Genomic DNA, 15,378 nt, shown 5'->3' on the forward strand with positions numbered 1-15,378 from the left:
CAAATGGTGAGACACATATCGTAGGGCAAAAAGTAGCCCATGTCACAGGGGAAGGAGGGAAAAAGGACAAAGACAAAAACAAAAAGAAAAATACATTACTTACCATGTAGCAGCTTCAAATCGTCAGGTGGCAGCGACACATGCTGAACTTCTCTCATTCGTCAAGCCGGTGGGGAGCATGGCAGTCACTCAATCAGTCAAAACCTGTTGTTCTCAATCAAGATGAAAGATTAATATGTGCCACAGGCTTTGTTATAACCTGTTGTTCTCAGTCAAGATGAAAGATTATAATCAAAGTGGAAGGCATCCATATAATCAAACTGCATGTCATTTCTTATCATACCAGAAGACATGAAACACAATTATAATATATCTTAGCAACTTAATTTTAGGGACTCAAAAGATCAATTAGTTGACTACCAATCAAGAAATATGCCCAGTTGATGCTATATATAAAATGAACAATCAAGAAATTTCCTTTTAGAATGGTTCAAAATTTTGTGCATTTAAATATTACTTTGTAAAACAAATAAACTACATAGGACTTCATGATATCTTCCCTACATAGCAAAGAATTAATTTCTGATATGCACAAGCAGGAGACTACCAAGAAACTTTTGTTCCTTGCATTATGTAATAATGGGTGGAACAAGAATCCAATATTCCCAAAAAATAAAAATAAAAATCATTAAGTAAAAAATCCAAAAAAACAATCAAGAAATTTCCCCCCCAAAAAAAATCAAGCATCTAGAAATATACCATTAAGTAAAAAAAGAAAAAAATGGAACATGCGATGTATCCAGGCAGGCAGGAAATGCAAAGAGCTCCAAACTGTTAGTTCCCTTAAGAGGCAGCAGCTGAAGCATCAACACTAATAATAACCATGCAGTTAACATGAAATGGATTAAAAATGGCACCCAATGAATGTCTAATGAGCATAAGGATGTCTAAAGAATACTCAAGCTTTTAGAATACAGAAGAAAGACAGTACGCGCACCATAAGATTTGTGCTTGCAACAGATGCTAATGATACACAAACAATGCAAAAGAGCCAGAATTTCTTTCCTAAATCTGTCTGAAACAGACCAATGTAAAGGATCAAGTGGTGTTATCAAAAGTAGACGTTTAAAGTCAGCACCAAACACAAAAGCCAACAATGAACATTTGTTCCAACTCCCCAAAAACTGGAGCTAACTTAGAACAATATATATACTTCAGTATCTCCAAGAACATATTTGCACGTCCCTGTAGATTTCTAGTTAAAACTTTTAAACTTGATTGCGTTATTAAAAAATAGACAAAATGATGAGTTACACTTGTAGTATTAGAGATCATCAATGGCGATAACATACCTCATATATGTTGATTCTGGGTCGACGTAAGTGTGGGCATAAATAAAACAGTTCTCGAACTATATTTTTCCTGAATGAAAGAAAAGTCTGGATGGAGAACACAGTAATAGCATACGCATACTACTTACCTAAAGAAAAAATGTCCCTACAATGAAACTAAATATGGATATATGAAATTGAAAATTCAGGTAGTCAAGATGAATAATGCATGAGGAATACCAAAATGGCAACTGTCATGGCAAATGAAGCTAAATTAAGAAATCATATATCTATATGATGTTTGACTACCCAATCCAGAGAAGCTACACTTTGCTCAAAAGGCTAAAAGAAGAGGTTAGGTAAAATTACTTTAAAATGCTCATCTATTACAAGGACCTCAAGACTCGATAACTTATCTAATGCCAATCCGAGGTTTGCAGCTTCGTAGCATCACTGGAACTAAATTATACTAGGAAACCATTATAAGTTGGTCTCTCGGTCATCTTAAATACATTCAATAAATAGGATAACTAAGAAATTTTTTTTTTTGTTCTCATAGAAATGCTTGAGGCATTCCTCCGTACAGATTGGACAGAAACCCATAATCATCATAAAATCTCTTACCTATCCATGGCTTCTTGCAAACTTATACTGAATTGCCCAATCTTCTGGTTTTCAGGGACTGAAGATGTACGATGAGGATAAGCATGTAAACTGTGAGAACCAAAGTTACTAAAAGCAACTTCTTCTGCAGATCTACCCAGATCATTAGACCAATTAAATGGCACGGTGAAAACTAGATTTAGAAGACCATCACCACATCCACCAAACTCCTTGGGTGGGCACAAAATGCTGCTCTCACTGTTCTCTTTGCTTTCAGGTACCATGGATAAATATGAGTTGTCAGGTCGCATACCAGTGGAGAGTATCCGCTTCATCCCATTAAGTTCCTTAGCAACACGCTTATGTGCTTTATTACTCTCACCATAGTTGAAGGCATCAGTTGAAGTCGTCTGAGGAAAGCTTCCTTTCGGTATCTTTCTACAACAACTTAAGCAAAGTCTATAAGAACATTTTGAGCAGCTTCTGTGAAAATCAACAAGTGAAGTCCTGCAGCAATTGCTGGTACCAAAAAAAAGCAGAGACTGCATGAGACACATTCAGGTGTAATTTGACCACAATTTAAGTCCATCCCCCAGCAAAATTTTAGGCATGTTTATCTAATTGCAACACGAACTATATTAACAAAAAATATCCTAAAAGAAAAATGACAAAAACCAATGAAATGTCCATCTAAGATTTTGGATGGTAATCAGCCTTTAGCCTAAAAAAATTTTGTGGCCAAAATAACAGTAATCATTTACTATGTATATTGTCGGTGACATATAAATGGAAATGGAATATCTATCGATCTATGCTTTCAGAATATACACATACCATTTAACAAGCTCGTTCTGAGCCTGATTGACTTGAAGTTGAATGCCAGAAAATCTTCTCCCTAGGAAAGAAGTAATACATCAAAAGTAGCCAACTCAGGAAGGATGAAACACAGATACTGATTCCTTACTAACCTTGGTCTGGAACCTCAAATTCCAGCTCATTTAACTGCTTTTGATAGATCTGCTTCAGCAATGGGAGAAGGTGAGAAATCAAGTTATAAGCATGCTCGATTTCATTAAACTTCTTGTGATCATGTGCAAGTTCCTGAAGATAAAAAAACCCAAAACTGCTCATAAAATTTTCCCCCATGAGAATGTAAAAAAATTAGAGAAGAGACCAACCTTACATCCACCATCTTTAGCTCCGATATGAGAACATGTCTTACAATCACAACACCCACGACAAACAGGACAGGCGATCTTGACCTCCACTTCAGACATCTCAGAGTACCTAAACAGCATCAGATGCCTTGATATATTAAATAGCAAATAGTAGTCTTAAAAATCTGATAGGTATAGAATCCAAAATTCCTGGACCTCTAGATGTTTGAGTTGGATTAGTATACCAAAATGATAGGTGACTTGCATCAACTATTCTGTTGAGATGGTGGATGAAACACAACTACCACAACAGCTAGAAATTACACTACATGTGTGCTTCAGAGATGTGTCCTAATACCAGAATCTTTGCAACCACATTAGCTGAAACAATCAACAGCCTTGGTCAAGTAAAACCAAGGCAAACTTAAAAATTTATGGTGTGCATATGTTTGACATCCTTCAGAGTTCAGATCACTTCAAAGGGCATTGACAACACCGGCCCTACAACAAAAAAAAAAAAAATTGCTACCATGCAGATGTATTGGAATAAGCAAAGATAAAAATAGCTAAGCATAATGGCATTTAAATGTATAATAAGCCTTGGCACATTTAAGTTATAATTAGTGAGAGTGCAAATTAAGAAAAAATTATTTGATGGAAAAGGAAGAATCCTTTAATTCAAAAGCACAAAATCTACAACATTATATCTACTACAACTTGCTTTAATTTCCATCTCATTCACCACATTTAACTCTACCTATGACAGCTGTAATCGCTACTTAAAAGAGGTTTCACCTGTTACGGATTTTAAAACACGAGAATATAACCAGAACAGTCTTGTCTTTCAGTTATAGCTGTAGATTCAACCACAGGATAGCAAACATATATATTAGAGAAAAAAAAGACGTTTTAAGGGGCCATAAAAGAACAACAAATAAGAAAGAGGAGAGAGAGAGAACAATAATGAGGGCCTACAGCCTCTTTCTGTCAGATTTAAATCAAATATCAGAATTCACCTTTAATCCATACGATCCCCACAAATTAAGGACTTGATTTCAAGTACCCTTAATCTATTAAAGCACTAAATATAGAAAACAAAATAAAACCAATAAAGCATATAAGCAGACGTGAAAGGGTATGGACACATGGGCCCAGAAACTATTATGAAATTAGGACAAAAACAAATACATGCATATTATTATACAAGAATAACAAGCTGCAATGTATATTTCTTTTATATGTTTCTAGAATTTTTAGTTTGTATAATTTATACAATCAATAATGATCATATGATGAATCTAGAAGAACTATAACAACCATTCGTACGAGTGGCAAAAGTTTACAGAAAAACATGAAACATAATACAAAAGTCATGAACAAAGATTGTCTCATAGAGCATGTAGATTCCATTTTGAACTGGCAAAATTCTATGCTGTATTGATCACCATAGGCCAAAAAAAGGGTCTACTCATATTCAGCATTGCATATACCGTGTGCCACCTCCATCATGGTAGATTTTCAACCATGATAATACATGCCAATATTGGCATTACCAATCCTTGGTCATATATCCAAGTAAATGCAAAACTTTCCATGTCCTGAAGTCTTATATAGATAAAATACGTGTTACATATTTAGTATAAATAAACATAGAATGTACAAGAGTGCAATATATTTCTAAGTACCCTATATGAATCGACAAGTATTCATTAAGCATTGGTGTTTGACAAAGATACAACAGATATTTTTTAGGTGCCCTTGCTTCATAGCAATGAACATGAACCAGTGAAAAAAATATTCCCTATGTTGTTGTAACATACATCCAAACCCTTGAATCTGAATTCTTAAAGGAGAACAATAAATGGATAATATTAGTTATTTAAGATATTCAATTTCGTTCACATATATTTGTAAAGCTGTTTTCTTTCTAAATAATGCATCCTAAAACACCAACCATGTCTCTTGGTTGGACCTGCTAATCAAATTATAGAGGATCCAAGGTCTAGCTCAATTGACACCAAAAATGTAACTGAAATGACCAAGTAATTTGACAAAATCAAACCTAATCAATTCATTGTTCTAGAACATGAACTGAATCAAGTTAACCCTAAATCTATGGTAAAACTTGATGTGTGTTCCTTCCAGAAAACAAATTTCATCGAAGAACTTCAGATGGAAGTAGTAAGCCAAGTGCATCCTTCCATGAAACTTGCAGTGCCTTAATAGAAGTCTTCCTTTCAAACTAAAACTTCACATTGACTTCATCAATAAATCTAAAAGAACCATCTCCAAACTGCAAAGCTTTTATCTCTTGAAACAAATCTTCTTTTGCAAGCACATCATCACAAATTTAAAAGTACAACTAGGTAAAAAAAGGATAGCCAAGGGGGGAGTCAACGTATGCAACCTTACCCTATAAACAAATAGTGTTCTCTTGACACAAGCCTTGATCACTCGGTTTGCAAATAATACAAATAAGTGGTGAATTTTATCTTCGAATTCTCACAATTGGAAAAAATTTGAGTTTGGTAGTAAACTTGCGAAAATGTTTTGGCCAGTTCACAGTATTATAAAGAATCAATTATCTTGATAGATTAGTAATGCATAAGCAAAGAGGGTGGGCATTAACATCACAATAATGTTGCTCTTTTGTAATCTAAGTGACCAAAGTTTCAAGTCATGAAATTAGCCTCACTGGGCTAAGTTTGCAAAAAACCTATAAAGTCAAGCCCACCTCTGAAAAAAAAGAAAGAAAAAAAAAAACAAAAAGATGGATATAAGACAAGTATGCTACAGCATTTTTGTTATCGAATGGTTCAATGTATGACAAATATGTTGCTGAAGACAGATACCAATATCAGAAGAAAGAAGTCTTTTGAAGTTTGAAAAAGATTATTAGTTATCATGCAATAAAATTTACTTTAAGAACTCCCTAGTATTCCTGCATGATCCCTCAAAAGCTTATTTATGCTCCAGAATATAAGAGATGACTAATATCTCTCACTATTAATACATAAAAATCTATTTTAATCATTTCTGGTATGATCATAACATATGGGCGAAACACACAGAAGCCAAGAAACAACTTTTGAGGAGAGAGAGGGGATCATTTTGTCAAATTTTCCTTTGACCACAAGACATTTACACTCGTCGTCATTAACCAAATAAGAATGCAACAGAATTGATAATCACAGTGATCAATCTCACAAACTATTATAGATTACCTATTTTTCAAAATAAAAGCAAAAAAAGACTGACAAATGATTACCGAAGCTTCTTTGCATGAATCTTCATAATGATGCACTTACTAAGTGAAACACACAGCATTTCTTGTCTCTTCGGCAACAAAAATTCTATCATGGATCTACCTTCTAGCCATGATCCTATTCCCGGAGGAAATAACATTGATCTTGATAAATCAGCTTTGGTCCCTAAATGATATTACTTGAGATTTCTAGAGCCTAAATAAATTTAAGTTCTTACCATTAAATTGGTGAGTATTACATTGTGGAAGTCAAGATAAACAAGTTTAAATGATTAACATTGTGTTGGAAGGTATCGCTCAGAGGAAGTCATCATAATATCATATAAAATTAAAGCAACCTTTGTTATATACTTTGCTTCGATTTTTTTTAACTTATCGAATGAGAACAAGATCTCTTCATATATCTGGAAAATTTCAACTTATACAGAGATCACAGTTATCCCCAAAAGACTTGCATCTTCGATTTAATAAAGAAAACTAGACAAATGAAAAAGGCATTTGACGAACATTAGCTACAAAATAAATTAATCTTGCTTTCAAGAATCTTTAAAAAGAAGAGCAAAAGGAAGTTAACTGTTTCTTTATGCAGCGAGAGCAGAAGAACCTCTTCCTGCAACTTAAACATCGAACCATCCTTGCCACCTTCTTCTCCCCACATCTGTGGCATATCCACTTTCTCCCCCTCCCCAAACCCTTTCCACAAGTTAATTTCTACAACCAATAGAAGTGTACTGGAGTTACCATCAGAAAATGGATCGCAAGAAAGGTTCAAGAATCAAAAGAAATGGCACGGAACCAAAATCGTTATACCTTTAATGGGCCCACGGGAATCGGCTCCGCGTTCTTGGATCGAATGCACCGCCTGGTGAGCGAGCAGTCCTCATCAAACCCTAGCTTCCGATCCAAAGGGGAGCCCTCATTGCCGGGACCACCCACCGGAGACGACGCGATGGTCATCAACCCATTAGGAAGAACCCTCGTCGTCCGGGCCTCCCCCCTCCGCCTCTCTTCCCTCTCCCCCTTCCGATCCATCCGCCGCTTCAGCGCGGCCGTGATCGTCTCCTCGGTCGGGGAAGCCCCCTTCCTGGTGCGCTTCCTCGCCGGAGCATCGGGCGGCTCCGGCGACTCCCAATCGGATTCTTGCGCGGCGGTGGGCCCGCCCTTGTGCTTGGCCAAGTTACGGCGGGTCAAGTTGTAGTGGTGCTCGCAGAAGGTGACGCCGTCCATGGCGCGCATGGAGCAGCGCCATTTGCGGCCGTCCGTCCTCCGGCATCGGAGGCCCTCACCGGGGATTGCGTCGGAGTCGTCGTGGAGCCGCCGCGGCCTCGGCATTGTGGCGGAATCCAAAACCCCTGCGAAGTCCGAGCGGCGTTTCTAGAAACGAGTGCCGTAGAGAAAGAGAGAGAGCGAGCGAGACGACCGCATCGGAAGCTGTTCATATTTCTCTCTTTTTCTTTCTTTCTTTCTTTCTTTCTTTCCTTCTTGAAAACAAAGAGCACAATTACATCTATATCCCTACAAACTATAGCGGACATAATATAATTATTTTTTCTGTATTTTTCTTTTTTTCCCCTCCAATATCTCAAATATATTAACTACTGGCTTTATCATCTTCTTGCCAATACGTATTTGTAGCTTATTAATGGTTCTAATACGCATATAAAAAGCTTAATAGAATTAAAGCCGAGTTAAAACCGGAGGGGTTTTTATTTAAAGGGACATCTAATACAAAGGGTATATATGTCATAAACGAAGTCTACAGGGCTTTTCCCAGGATTTTGTGGTACCCGACACGGACACACCCACCCTCGACTCCGTGACAGTTACGACTCGGAAACAAGCCTTTGGTAATGCCTTCCCGCTGGCCCCACCGAAGTCGTATTCACAATCACGTGTATTTGACGGTCCGTCTTGCTCAGTATCAGAATGTATTATTCTGTACTCCAAGCTACTATAAATGGATACAACCTCAAGAACACAATAAGAAGAAGAAGAAGAAGAAGAAGAAGAACAAAAATTACTGACATACATCCATCCAAGAAGAAAACAAGGCTGTTTGCAATGATGAACGGAACATGGCCATTCTCCATAGGAGTTCTTATAGCATTTTGGGATGTTCATAGTACAAGATCAGATGAAGGTGGGATGAAGAAGCCTTGAGATATGGTATAAGAAGCTGTGTTCGAAGTGTTGCTCAAGGAAAGCATCTTAAGCCCACCATGGATCTTCCCCAGTTCTGAAATCTGTTTCCACCCAGGGTACAAATACAACCTTCCCATCATCGATGTCGACATGGGCCAAAGCCAATGACTGCCATTTTTGCGATCGTGTCAGTATATAATTGATGCATCTTAAAAGAAAGTGGCAAAAGGCAAACTATGATTTAAAGAAACAGCAGAGAACTAATCAATGCAAGTCAAACAGTAGTCATCTTTATCTCTGGAAGGAGTAAGACTACAAATAATAACTAACTGAATCTAAACAAAAACAAGTTAGTTTACTGCAAGCTTATCTAGGCATGATGGAACCTCTTTCTAATTCCTCCTTTTCTTATCTAATTTGCTTTGAAGCTTCTCTATTCAAGAATTAGTATGTTGATGGCATTGGCTCAGTGCCTTCAACATTTCTCATATATCAGATTATATATGCAATGTATATCTAGTATTCAACATGAATTTTCCTATTCATATAAGAACATTACATAACAAAGAAAAACTAGGTTATTAGTTTTAGTATCTCTTCACTGTCCATCTCTGTGATCCTTTTCTTCAAGCGAAAAATATGTATATAAGGGATATGCCAATATCTGATCAGTGTCCAATTCAATTTTCAGCCCAACACAAATCGATGGAAATTTAACGAAACAATAGAGAGGAAAAGAGGCTCACCAAAGGTGCAGGTCCCCTCACAACTCTCCCTTGGTTGTTGTACTGGGATCCATGACATGGGCAGATAAATTTTTTCTCAGCAGCATTCCATGGGACAACACAACCCAGGTGGGTGCAGACAGCATTAATGCCATAGGTTGCAAGAGTTTTGTCATTCTCCACAACAAGATACGTAGGGTCTCCCTGAAAAAATTGAGGCACCATAACTTATTTGCAGAACTATAAATTTATCTCGCAAAAGCTATCCATAGATGCTCAATTTATAACTTGATTATCATAACTATCAATGTATCTTTACCTCACAGCATATAGAAATCCTGGATGCTTGTAACTAAAACAATGACAAAAGTCTAGAAGCAGATGAACCATGTGATACACATGATGAGTGATATCAAGGAGCCATACGCAAGATGATAGAAAGGAACTCGAAAACAACCTAAAATCCATAATAGAAGGCGCCAAGAAAAACATGGCCAAAAAGGAATTTTGTCTTGAACTAAGTTTTGAAGCTAATGGAAACAAAAGAAACATTCCCAAAAATGTTGTCATCACAAAGATAACCAAGATTGAACTAAAGTTGCTTGAACTAAGTTTGTTGCCAAGTATTACGTTTGCCTTCAAGTTTCATATATGTGATTCATTTATCTTTCCAGGGAACTCTCTTTGTTTGCAACCACTTGCACTGTCTCATGACGAGAGGATGAATTTTGTTTACGGGACCTTGCATGACAAACAGCTTCTTCGCTAGCTAAGTATTTGATCATTAATCACTTCTGGCTTGCAACAGTTTTATGTAAGCACTTTTAAGAAAATGAGCTTGTAAGGCAGCAGTTCAGAGACAAAAACAAATCATTATATTCCCAAGTCCATCATAAAGTTTAACATGATCTCTTTGTTGCATAATCAAGCTGATCATAAACATGTCTTTTACATACATGTTCCACTCTATCCATATAAATCAATAATACACAAAAGATACGCAAGTGCTAATATCTTAACACTAGAAAACTCAACCAAGAACATTAAATTCTAATACGTTATCATAGCTGCTGCCATGTCGAAAGACTAACAAGGTGATTGAAATCATTACAAATGCAAAAACATGGGACCTGCTCTTGAAAAAAAGTCATTCTTATTTCATGCTGAAGAATGTTATGCATTCATATCATGAGGTCACAAGCAGCATGCATATACAAAGTTCACGGAAGCTCCTGTCATCTATTGTTTGAGATTGGTTCTCAAATATTTGTATATGTGATGCTGTGCCCACCCAAACAAAATACACTTCTGATACTATTTATACTTTATTTTCTAATTACAACATAAAACAAATTCTCCATATTCTACAAGAAAACATGACCAACTTATGATTGAAAGCGTAGCACTGGGGACTAACCAAGATGCAGAGAATAACAATGAAAAATCATAGACACATGAAAGTTGTCAACCACCAATTTTAACATGTAAATTTGTCATTTATTTTTTGACTGACACATAGAAACAATCCAGATGATCATAGGGCAGCTATGATCTTAACAAATAGATACTTCTAATCATTCTGGCTATTTTTATAGATTTCCAGGGAATCTACTTTATTTTTCAAGTAAGCCACAGAGAACAGAAAAGAGTTTCAGCCATGTCTAGTGCTGCAACGTGGAACATCTTTGTCTATCCAACAGGTCCCAAGTTTAATTATATCTCCAAACTATAAGCAAGATTAGGAATTTGAAAAATTCTTCACAGATGTGTCAAGTTTGACTCATCTAGATTTAATTATCCTTCATATCCAACCACACTAATGTCAGAGACATGAATCAACTACAGAAAATGATAGATATCTCAAAGAGCACTTTTAATTTAGCATTGCAAATAGAAAAATGTACCTTTAAACCCTGGGTAAGTGTTCTATCACCAGGACCATGAGTCTTAAGCCATCCATCTAGAGTAACATCATTTCCAAGTGCATCTTTTGCAACGGTTCCACCTCCAGCACCACCTGAACTGTAACATGTTCCACAAAACATAAGTATCCACGACAAAATAACAAAAATAGAATAAGTGAGCTACGAAACTGAATGATTACTTATTTTTGAGCAGTGAAATATGACACAACATTTCCTTTCTCAACTTATAGACGCTTAGCTCTCTCAGTTTCCATATGCGGCTAGTTACATGCTGGACAAGATCTAACTTATAAACAAAGGAACATTAAGCAAAATGATAATAAAAGTAAACAAAATTTATCCAATCTCTTCTCGGAAAATCACTCAAAGCATTTGAAACTTGAAGCTTCCGAGAAAATAAAATCCAACTCTTTGCATTATCTTCCTTTGGTAAGACTTACTCTAAATAATTTTCAATTTACTTTCATGCTTATTTGCATACACCGTCCATACAGACAAAAAATCAACCCGGACAAAGAAAAGAAATGGTTTCGAGAGAATTAGACACGATCTGCAGGCTCCAGGATAAACAAGTTTATAACAGTGAAAGTTGATAGGAATGTGCACTTACAGGGAAATATGCTGCAGAATTTTCAATGGTCGAACGAATGCATCTCGAGTGATGATGCAGAGCAATTTTTAACACCTTTCACATTCAGTAACTCAAATTACACGAAAATATCTGGGCTAATTTCAATCAATTTTCAATCATCAACGCAAACAATGGAAGTAAGCAGGGTCCGTAAACAGTACTAACCATGCCAAGAACAGAAATGAGAAAATGAACTATGCTGCTGCTAATTTCCAAGCGAAAGCAAACAAGGTGTACAATGTTTACCCGGGTGGCACAAAGAAGTACGTATAGGGAATCAGCATGCCCGCGGTGGGCAGCGACAAGGTTCCAAGAAGAAGAAGGTTCAACAGCTGCCTCTTTCCCATGTCCGGCACCCTGTCGGCGGGGATGCTCGTCGCCTGACAGGTGATCTTCCCGCTCCTCTCCTTCCCCAAGCCCAGCCCTCTGGCGGGCCTGCTCAGAAGAGCTCGGGATGGCGAAAAGATGCCATTTTTACCGGAAGAGAGCTGCAATAATAACGCGACAACAACTTGATCTTAGACTTCTGGACCAGCGCTCGAGAACAAACAATTGCTCACCTGAGATGGGGCGGCAGCGGTTGAGAGAGTGGTAGAGGCCATGGGGGCAGGAGTGCAGCTTCTTCCCTCCAAGGGCGCCTGGAAACAGGTCGATTCACATCCTTCTTATCTGCAAGCAAGAGGAAGACGATAGGGTTGGGTGATTTGGTTGATGGGAAGCCATTGGTCTCACTCAGCCACATGTTTGGATTGCACTTGGAGACCCGCCTAAACCACATTCTATTGTGTATGATATCGATCCAACACTGGTACGACTGACCGCGGTTCGTGAACCGGCTTAAGCAAACAGAAACCGGACTCGAATCGACCCGATTTTGAGCCGAACCGGAACCGCCGATTCCGGTTCCGGTTCGGACCGTTTCAGTTCCGATTCGAACCATTAATTATTAATAAAAATAAATAAATTAAAATATAAAAATAATCTAACTAAATATCACTTTAAAAAATAAAGATTAAATCTTTAATCAAACTTACTAATAGGAATGGCCTCCATGTCATCATGATTCACTCATCTATACTTCAAAAAATTAATTACTTTTAATATTTTTTAAGTTTTATATTTTTTAAAAATTATAAATTATATTAATATTTTATAATTATGAAAGTAAAACATCTAAATCCATCTATTAGAAATTTAAAAAGTAAATTATATTAGTGTCCCTATAACAATATCGATTTTATTAATAAAAATATATAAATAAAAAGTAAAAAGATAATTTTAATGATGTTATTGATGGTTGTAGGTGATTAATGTAGCTGAGAAGAGCGATGACGAGAGGTGATACCGCTATGCATCTACATCATTGGCTCTTTTACCGTTCTTTATTTGTATCAACATTGATACAGCTGTCAAGAGACGAAATAGCTGCTGATGTAGATGCTAAGTAGCGTCACTTGATAATTGTATTGACACTAATGTAGATACAGGACGATGCCACTAGACATCTACATCGATGGCCTTTTTCATCACTCGGAAACTACATCGACGTAGATGTAGAGTGATCCTTATCTCTCGCTACCATTGTCCTTCTCCACGACATCGATTGTCGTTTTTCACTATTAGTTAGAACGTATTGATAAAACCAATGTCGTTAGAATAAATAGACCTAGATATTTCACTTTTATAATTATAAAGATATCAATATAATTTTTTAAAGTATAATGATCAAAATATTTAAGATAATTAACTATAAGAGATAATTTTTAATTAGCCCCCATCGTTCCAACCTTAAGCTTTGCCATCTTATCTGCCACAATTTGCCATGAGAAACCTCTAATGAATTCGAAGGCCCACATAAAAAAAAAAAACTACATAGACACATAATTAAAGCAAAAAAGACATATAATATATTATTAAGTCGCTGCATCTTCCACACTAATTTTGTTAGGGTTGATGATTTTTTTTTAATAAACTAAATTATAGATTATTAAAAAAAAGAAACTCGAATGTAAATAAATAGTATAAATTGAAATCGATGTTACATAAATATCTCATGTATCTAAGGGTCTTGATATGTATAGTAAAAAAATATTATAAGTACTCACGAATATTTTTTTAATTAATTCAAAGAGATTAATAAAAAAATTTAAAATTTGTTAGATTTGAGTTTTGATTAACTCAAAAGATAGATAACTATATTTTTTTATATTTTAACACTCTTGATTTGAAATCTTTTCGAAACACATGAAGAAAATATGGAATCACGTAAATATTATATTATATTATATTATATTATATATATTGATTCGGTCAATTATTTATTTGTCATTAAAATTTTCTCTCCTCTACAAATATTACCTTAATTTTTTTTTATAAGCTTATATCTACATGTTTTATTGTTTTATATTCCTAACAAAATTCACATCTTTCATTCTTAAAATCCTCATAACACTGCTCATTCAGGTTTAAGTTATTGATATTGCTTTCGGTACATTAAACAATCTCTATCGACCTGCTTCTAACGTCCGTATCAAATCATGCCACAATGCCAAGAAGAAGAAAGAAGCTCATTTGCTAATGGTAGTAGATTTTATTTCTGGAGGTAATTATAGACAACATTTGTCGCACTATTTAGTTGACTATGATTATTTACACCTTTAATTTGGGCTAATTATAGATTATGTCATATAGTTAACTATTTTTAATATTCTTATCCTTATAATTTAAAAAATTATATTAATATCCCTATAGTATGAAACTGAAATATCTACGTTCATTTATCTTAACATTATCAAATTTTCTAATAAAAATATAAAAATAAAGAACAAAATGATAATCTTAATATTCTAATTAGTGATAATGGATAAAGGCATTGTTAGAGGCACGGGTGACTATTTTGGATGAGGAGAGCTACTATGCATCTACATTGACGTCGATATAATTGTTGAGTGATTATTTCATCACTTTGCATTTGCATCAATATCGATGCAATTATCGAGTAATGACTCGATATCTATGTTGGCGTCGACGTAATTAACAAGTGATGCCACTCTGTATTTACATCAATATCGACGTAATTAACAAGTGACGAAAGGACCACCGAAGTAGATGTTAAGCGACGTCTATCGACAACTACGTTAATACCGACATAGATACAAGTAACATCGCACAATATTTGTGTTGACCTCTATGTAGTTGCTCTCGTCCATAATAGCTACTGCGGCCCCCTAATGACATCGTTGTCTGTCACCGTCCACGTCATCAATACCGATTGAAAAAATTAAAATTATCTTTGTTCTTTATTTTTATCTTTTCATCGGTAAAATTGATGAAATTAAGATAAATAACCTTAGATATTTTATTTTTATAATTATAAAAATATCAATATAAATTTTTAAAATATAGAATTTGAAACGTAAAAAGTAGCTACGTGTACTCTGTAATTAGCCCCCTTTAATTTCACAACGATCACCATTAAATGATAGGATCATAGGATCTGCTATCATATCTGGAACCAAGAAAGCAACATGACATATACATAAATGCATCTTCTTTAACATCCCAAAAGCTTGTGTGACCTGTAGAGAGAGAGAGAAAGA

General features: G+C 35.7%; 2 protein-coding genes across 4 annotated transcripts; both read right to left on the bottom strand.

Annotated features, from left to right (window-relative positions):
• Positions 1-32: 32 nt before the first annotated feature.
• Positions 33-7,800, bottom strand: LOC135623595 (E3 ubiquitin-protein ligase JMJ24-like). Of its 3 annotated transcripts, none has more exons than XM_065126742.1 (7): positions 7,167-7,800; positions 6,931-7,067; positions 3,113-3,221; positions 2,903-2,951; positions 2,769-2,829; positions 1,956-2,453; positions 33-1,422 (listed from the first exon to the last, which is right to left on the bottom strand). In XM_065126742.1, the coding sequence occupies exons 1-7, from the start codon at positions 7,686-7,688 to the stop codon at positions 1,335-1,337; spliced, it is 1,464 nt and encodes a 487-aa protein (XP_064982814.1). In that variant the 5' UTR covers positions 7,689-7,800; the 3' UTR covers positions 33-1,334. The 3 variants fall into 3 exon arrangements, with proteins under 3 accessions (XP_064982814.1, XP_064982812.1, XP_064982813.1); XM_065126740.1 differs by having other exon boundaries at positions 38-1,422; positions 2,903-3,035; positions 7,167-7,798; XM_065126741.1 differs by lacking the exon at positions 33-1,422 and having other exon boundaries at positions 1,606-2,453; positions 2,903-3,035; positions 7,167-7,797.
• Positions 7,801-8,390: 590 nt separating this feature from the next.
• LOC135623598 (cytochrome b6-f complex iron-sulfur subunit, chloroplastic-like) lies at positions 8,391-12,498 on the bottom strand. Its single transcript, XM_065126744.1, has 5 exons — positions 12,340-12,498; positions 12,026-12,267; positions 11,128-11,245; positions 9,245-9,427; positions 8,391-8,666 (listed from the first exon to the last, which is right to left on the bottom strand). Exons 1-5 carry the CDS (start codon positions 12,379-12,381, stop codon positions 8,565-8,567), a joined length of 687 nt encoding a protein of 228 aa, XP_064982816.1. The 5' UTR covers positions 12,382-12,498; the 3' UTR covers positions 8,391-8,564.
• Between the last annotated feature and the right edge of the window lie 2,880 nt (positions 12,499-15,378).

Source organism: Musa acuminata, chromosome BXJ2-9, assembly GCF_036884655.1.
Source record: "Musa acuminata AAA Group cultivar baxijiao chromosome BXJ2-9, Cavendish_Baxijiao_AAA, whole genome shotgun sequence".
Lineage (NCBI taxonomy): Eukaryota > Viridiplantae > Streptophyta > Magnoliopsida > Zingiberales > Musaceae > Musa > Musa acuminata.

Excerpts from the sequence above, each read along its gene's own strand:
- LOC135623598 (XM_065126744.1), bottom strand. The coding sequence starts at position 12,381 with ATGGCCTCTACCACTCTCTCAACCGCTGCCGCCCCATCTCAG. Across the intron at positions 9,428-11,127 it reads CACTTACCCAGGGTTTAAAG|GGAGACCCTACGTATCTTGT; the intron begins GTACATTTTTCT and ends CAATTTTTTCAG. Across the intron at positions 8,667-9,244 it reads TGAGGGGACCTGCACCTTTG|TCATTGGCTTTGGCCCATGT; the intron begins GTGAGCCTCTTT and ends CAAAAATGGCAG.
- LOC135623595 (XM_065126740.1), bottom strand. The coding sequence starts at position 7,688 with ATGCCGAGGCCGCGGCGGCTCCACGACGACTCCGACGCAATCCCCGGT. Across the intron at positions 7,068-7,166 it reads TTCCCGTGGGCCCATTAAAG|AAATTAACTTGTGGAAAGGG; the intron begins GTATAACGATTT and ends TATTGGTTGTAG. Across the intron at positions 2,830-2,902 it reads ATTTGAGGTTCCAGACCAAG|GGAGAAGATTTTCTGGCATT; the intron begins GTTAGTAAGGAA and ends CTTCTTTCCTAG.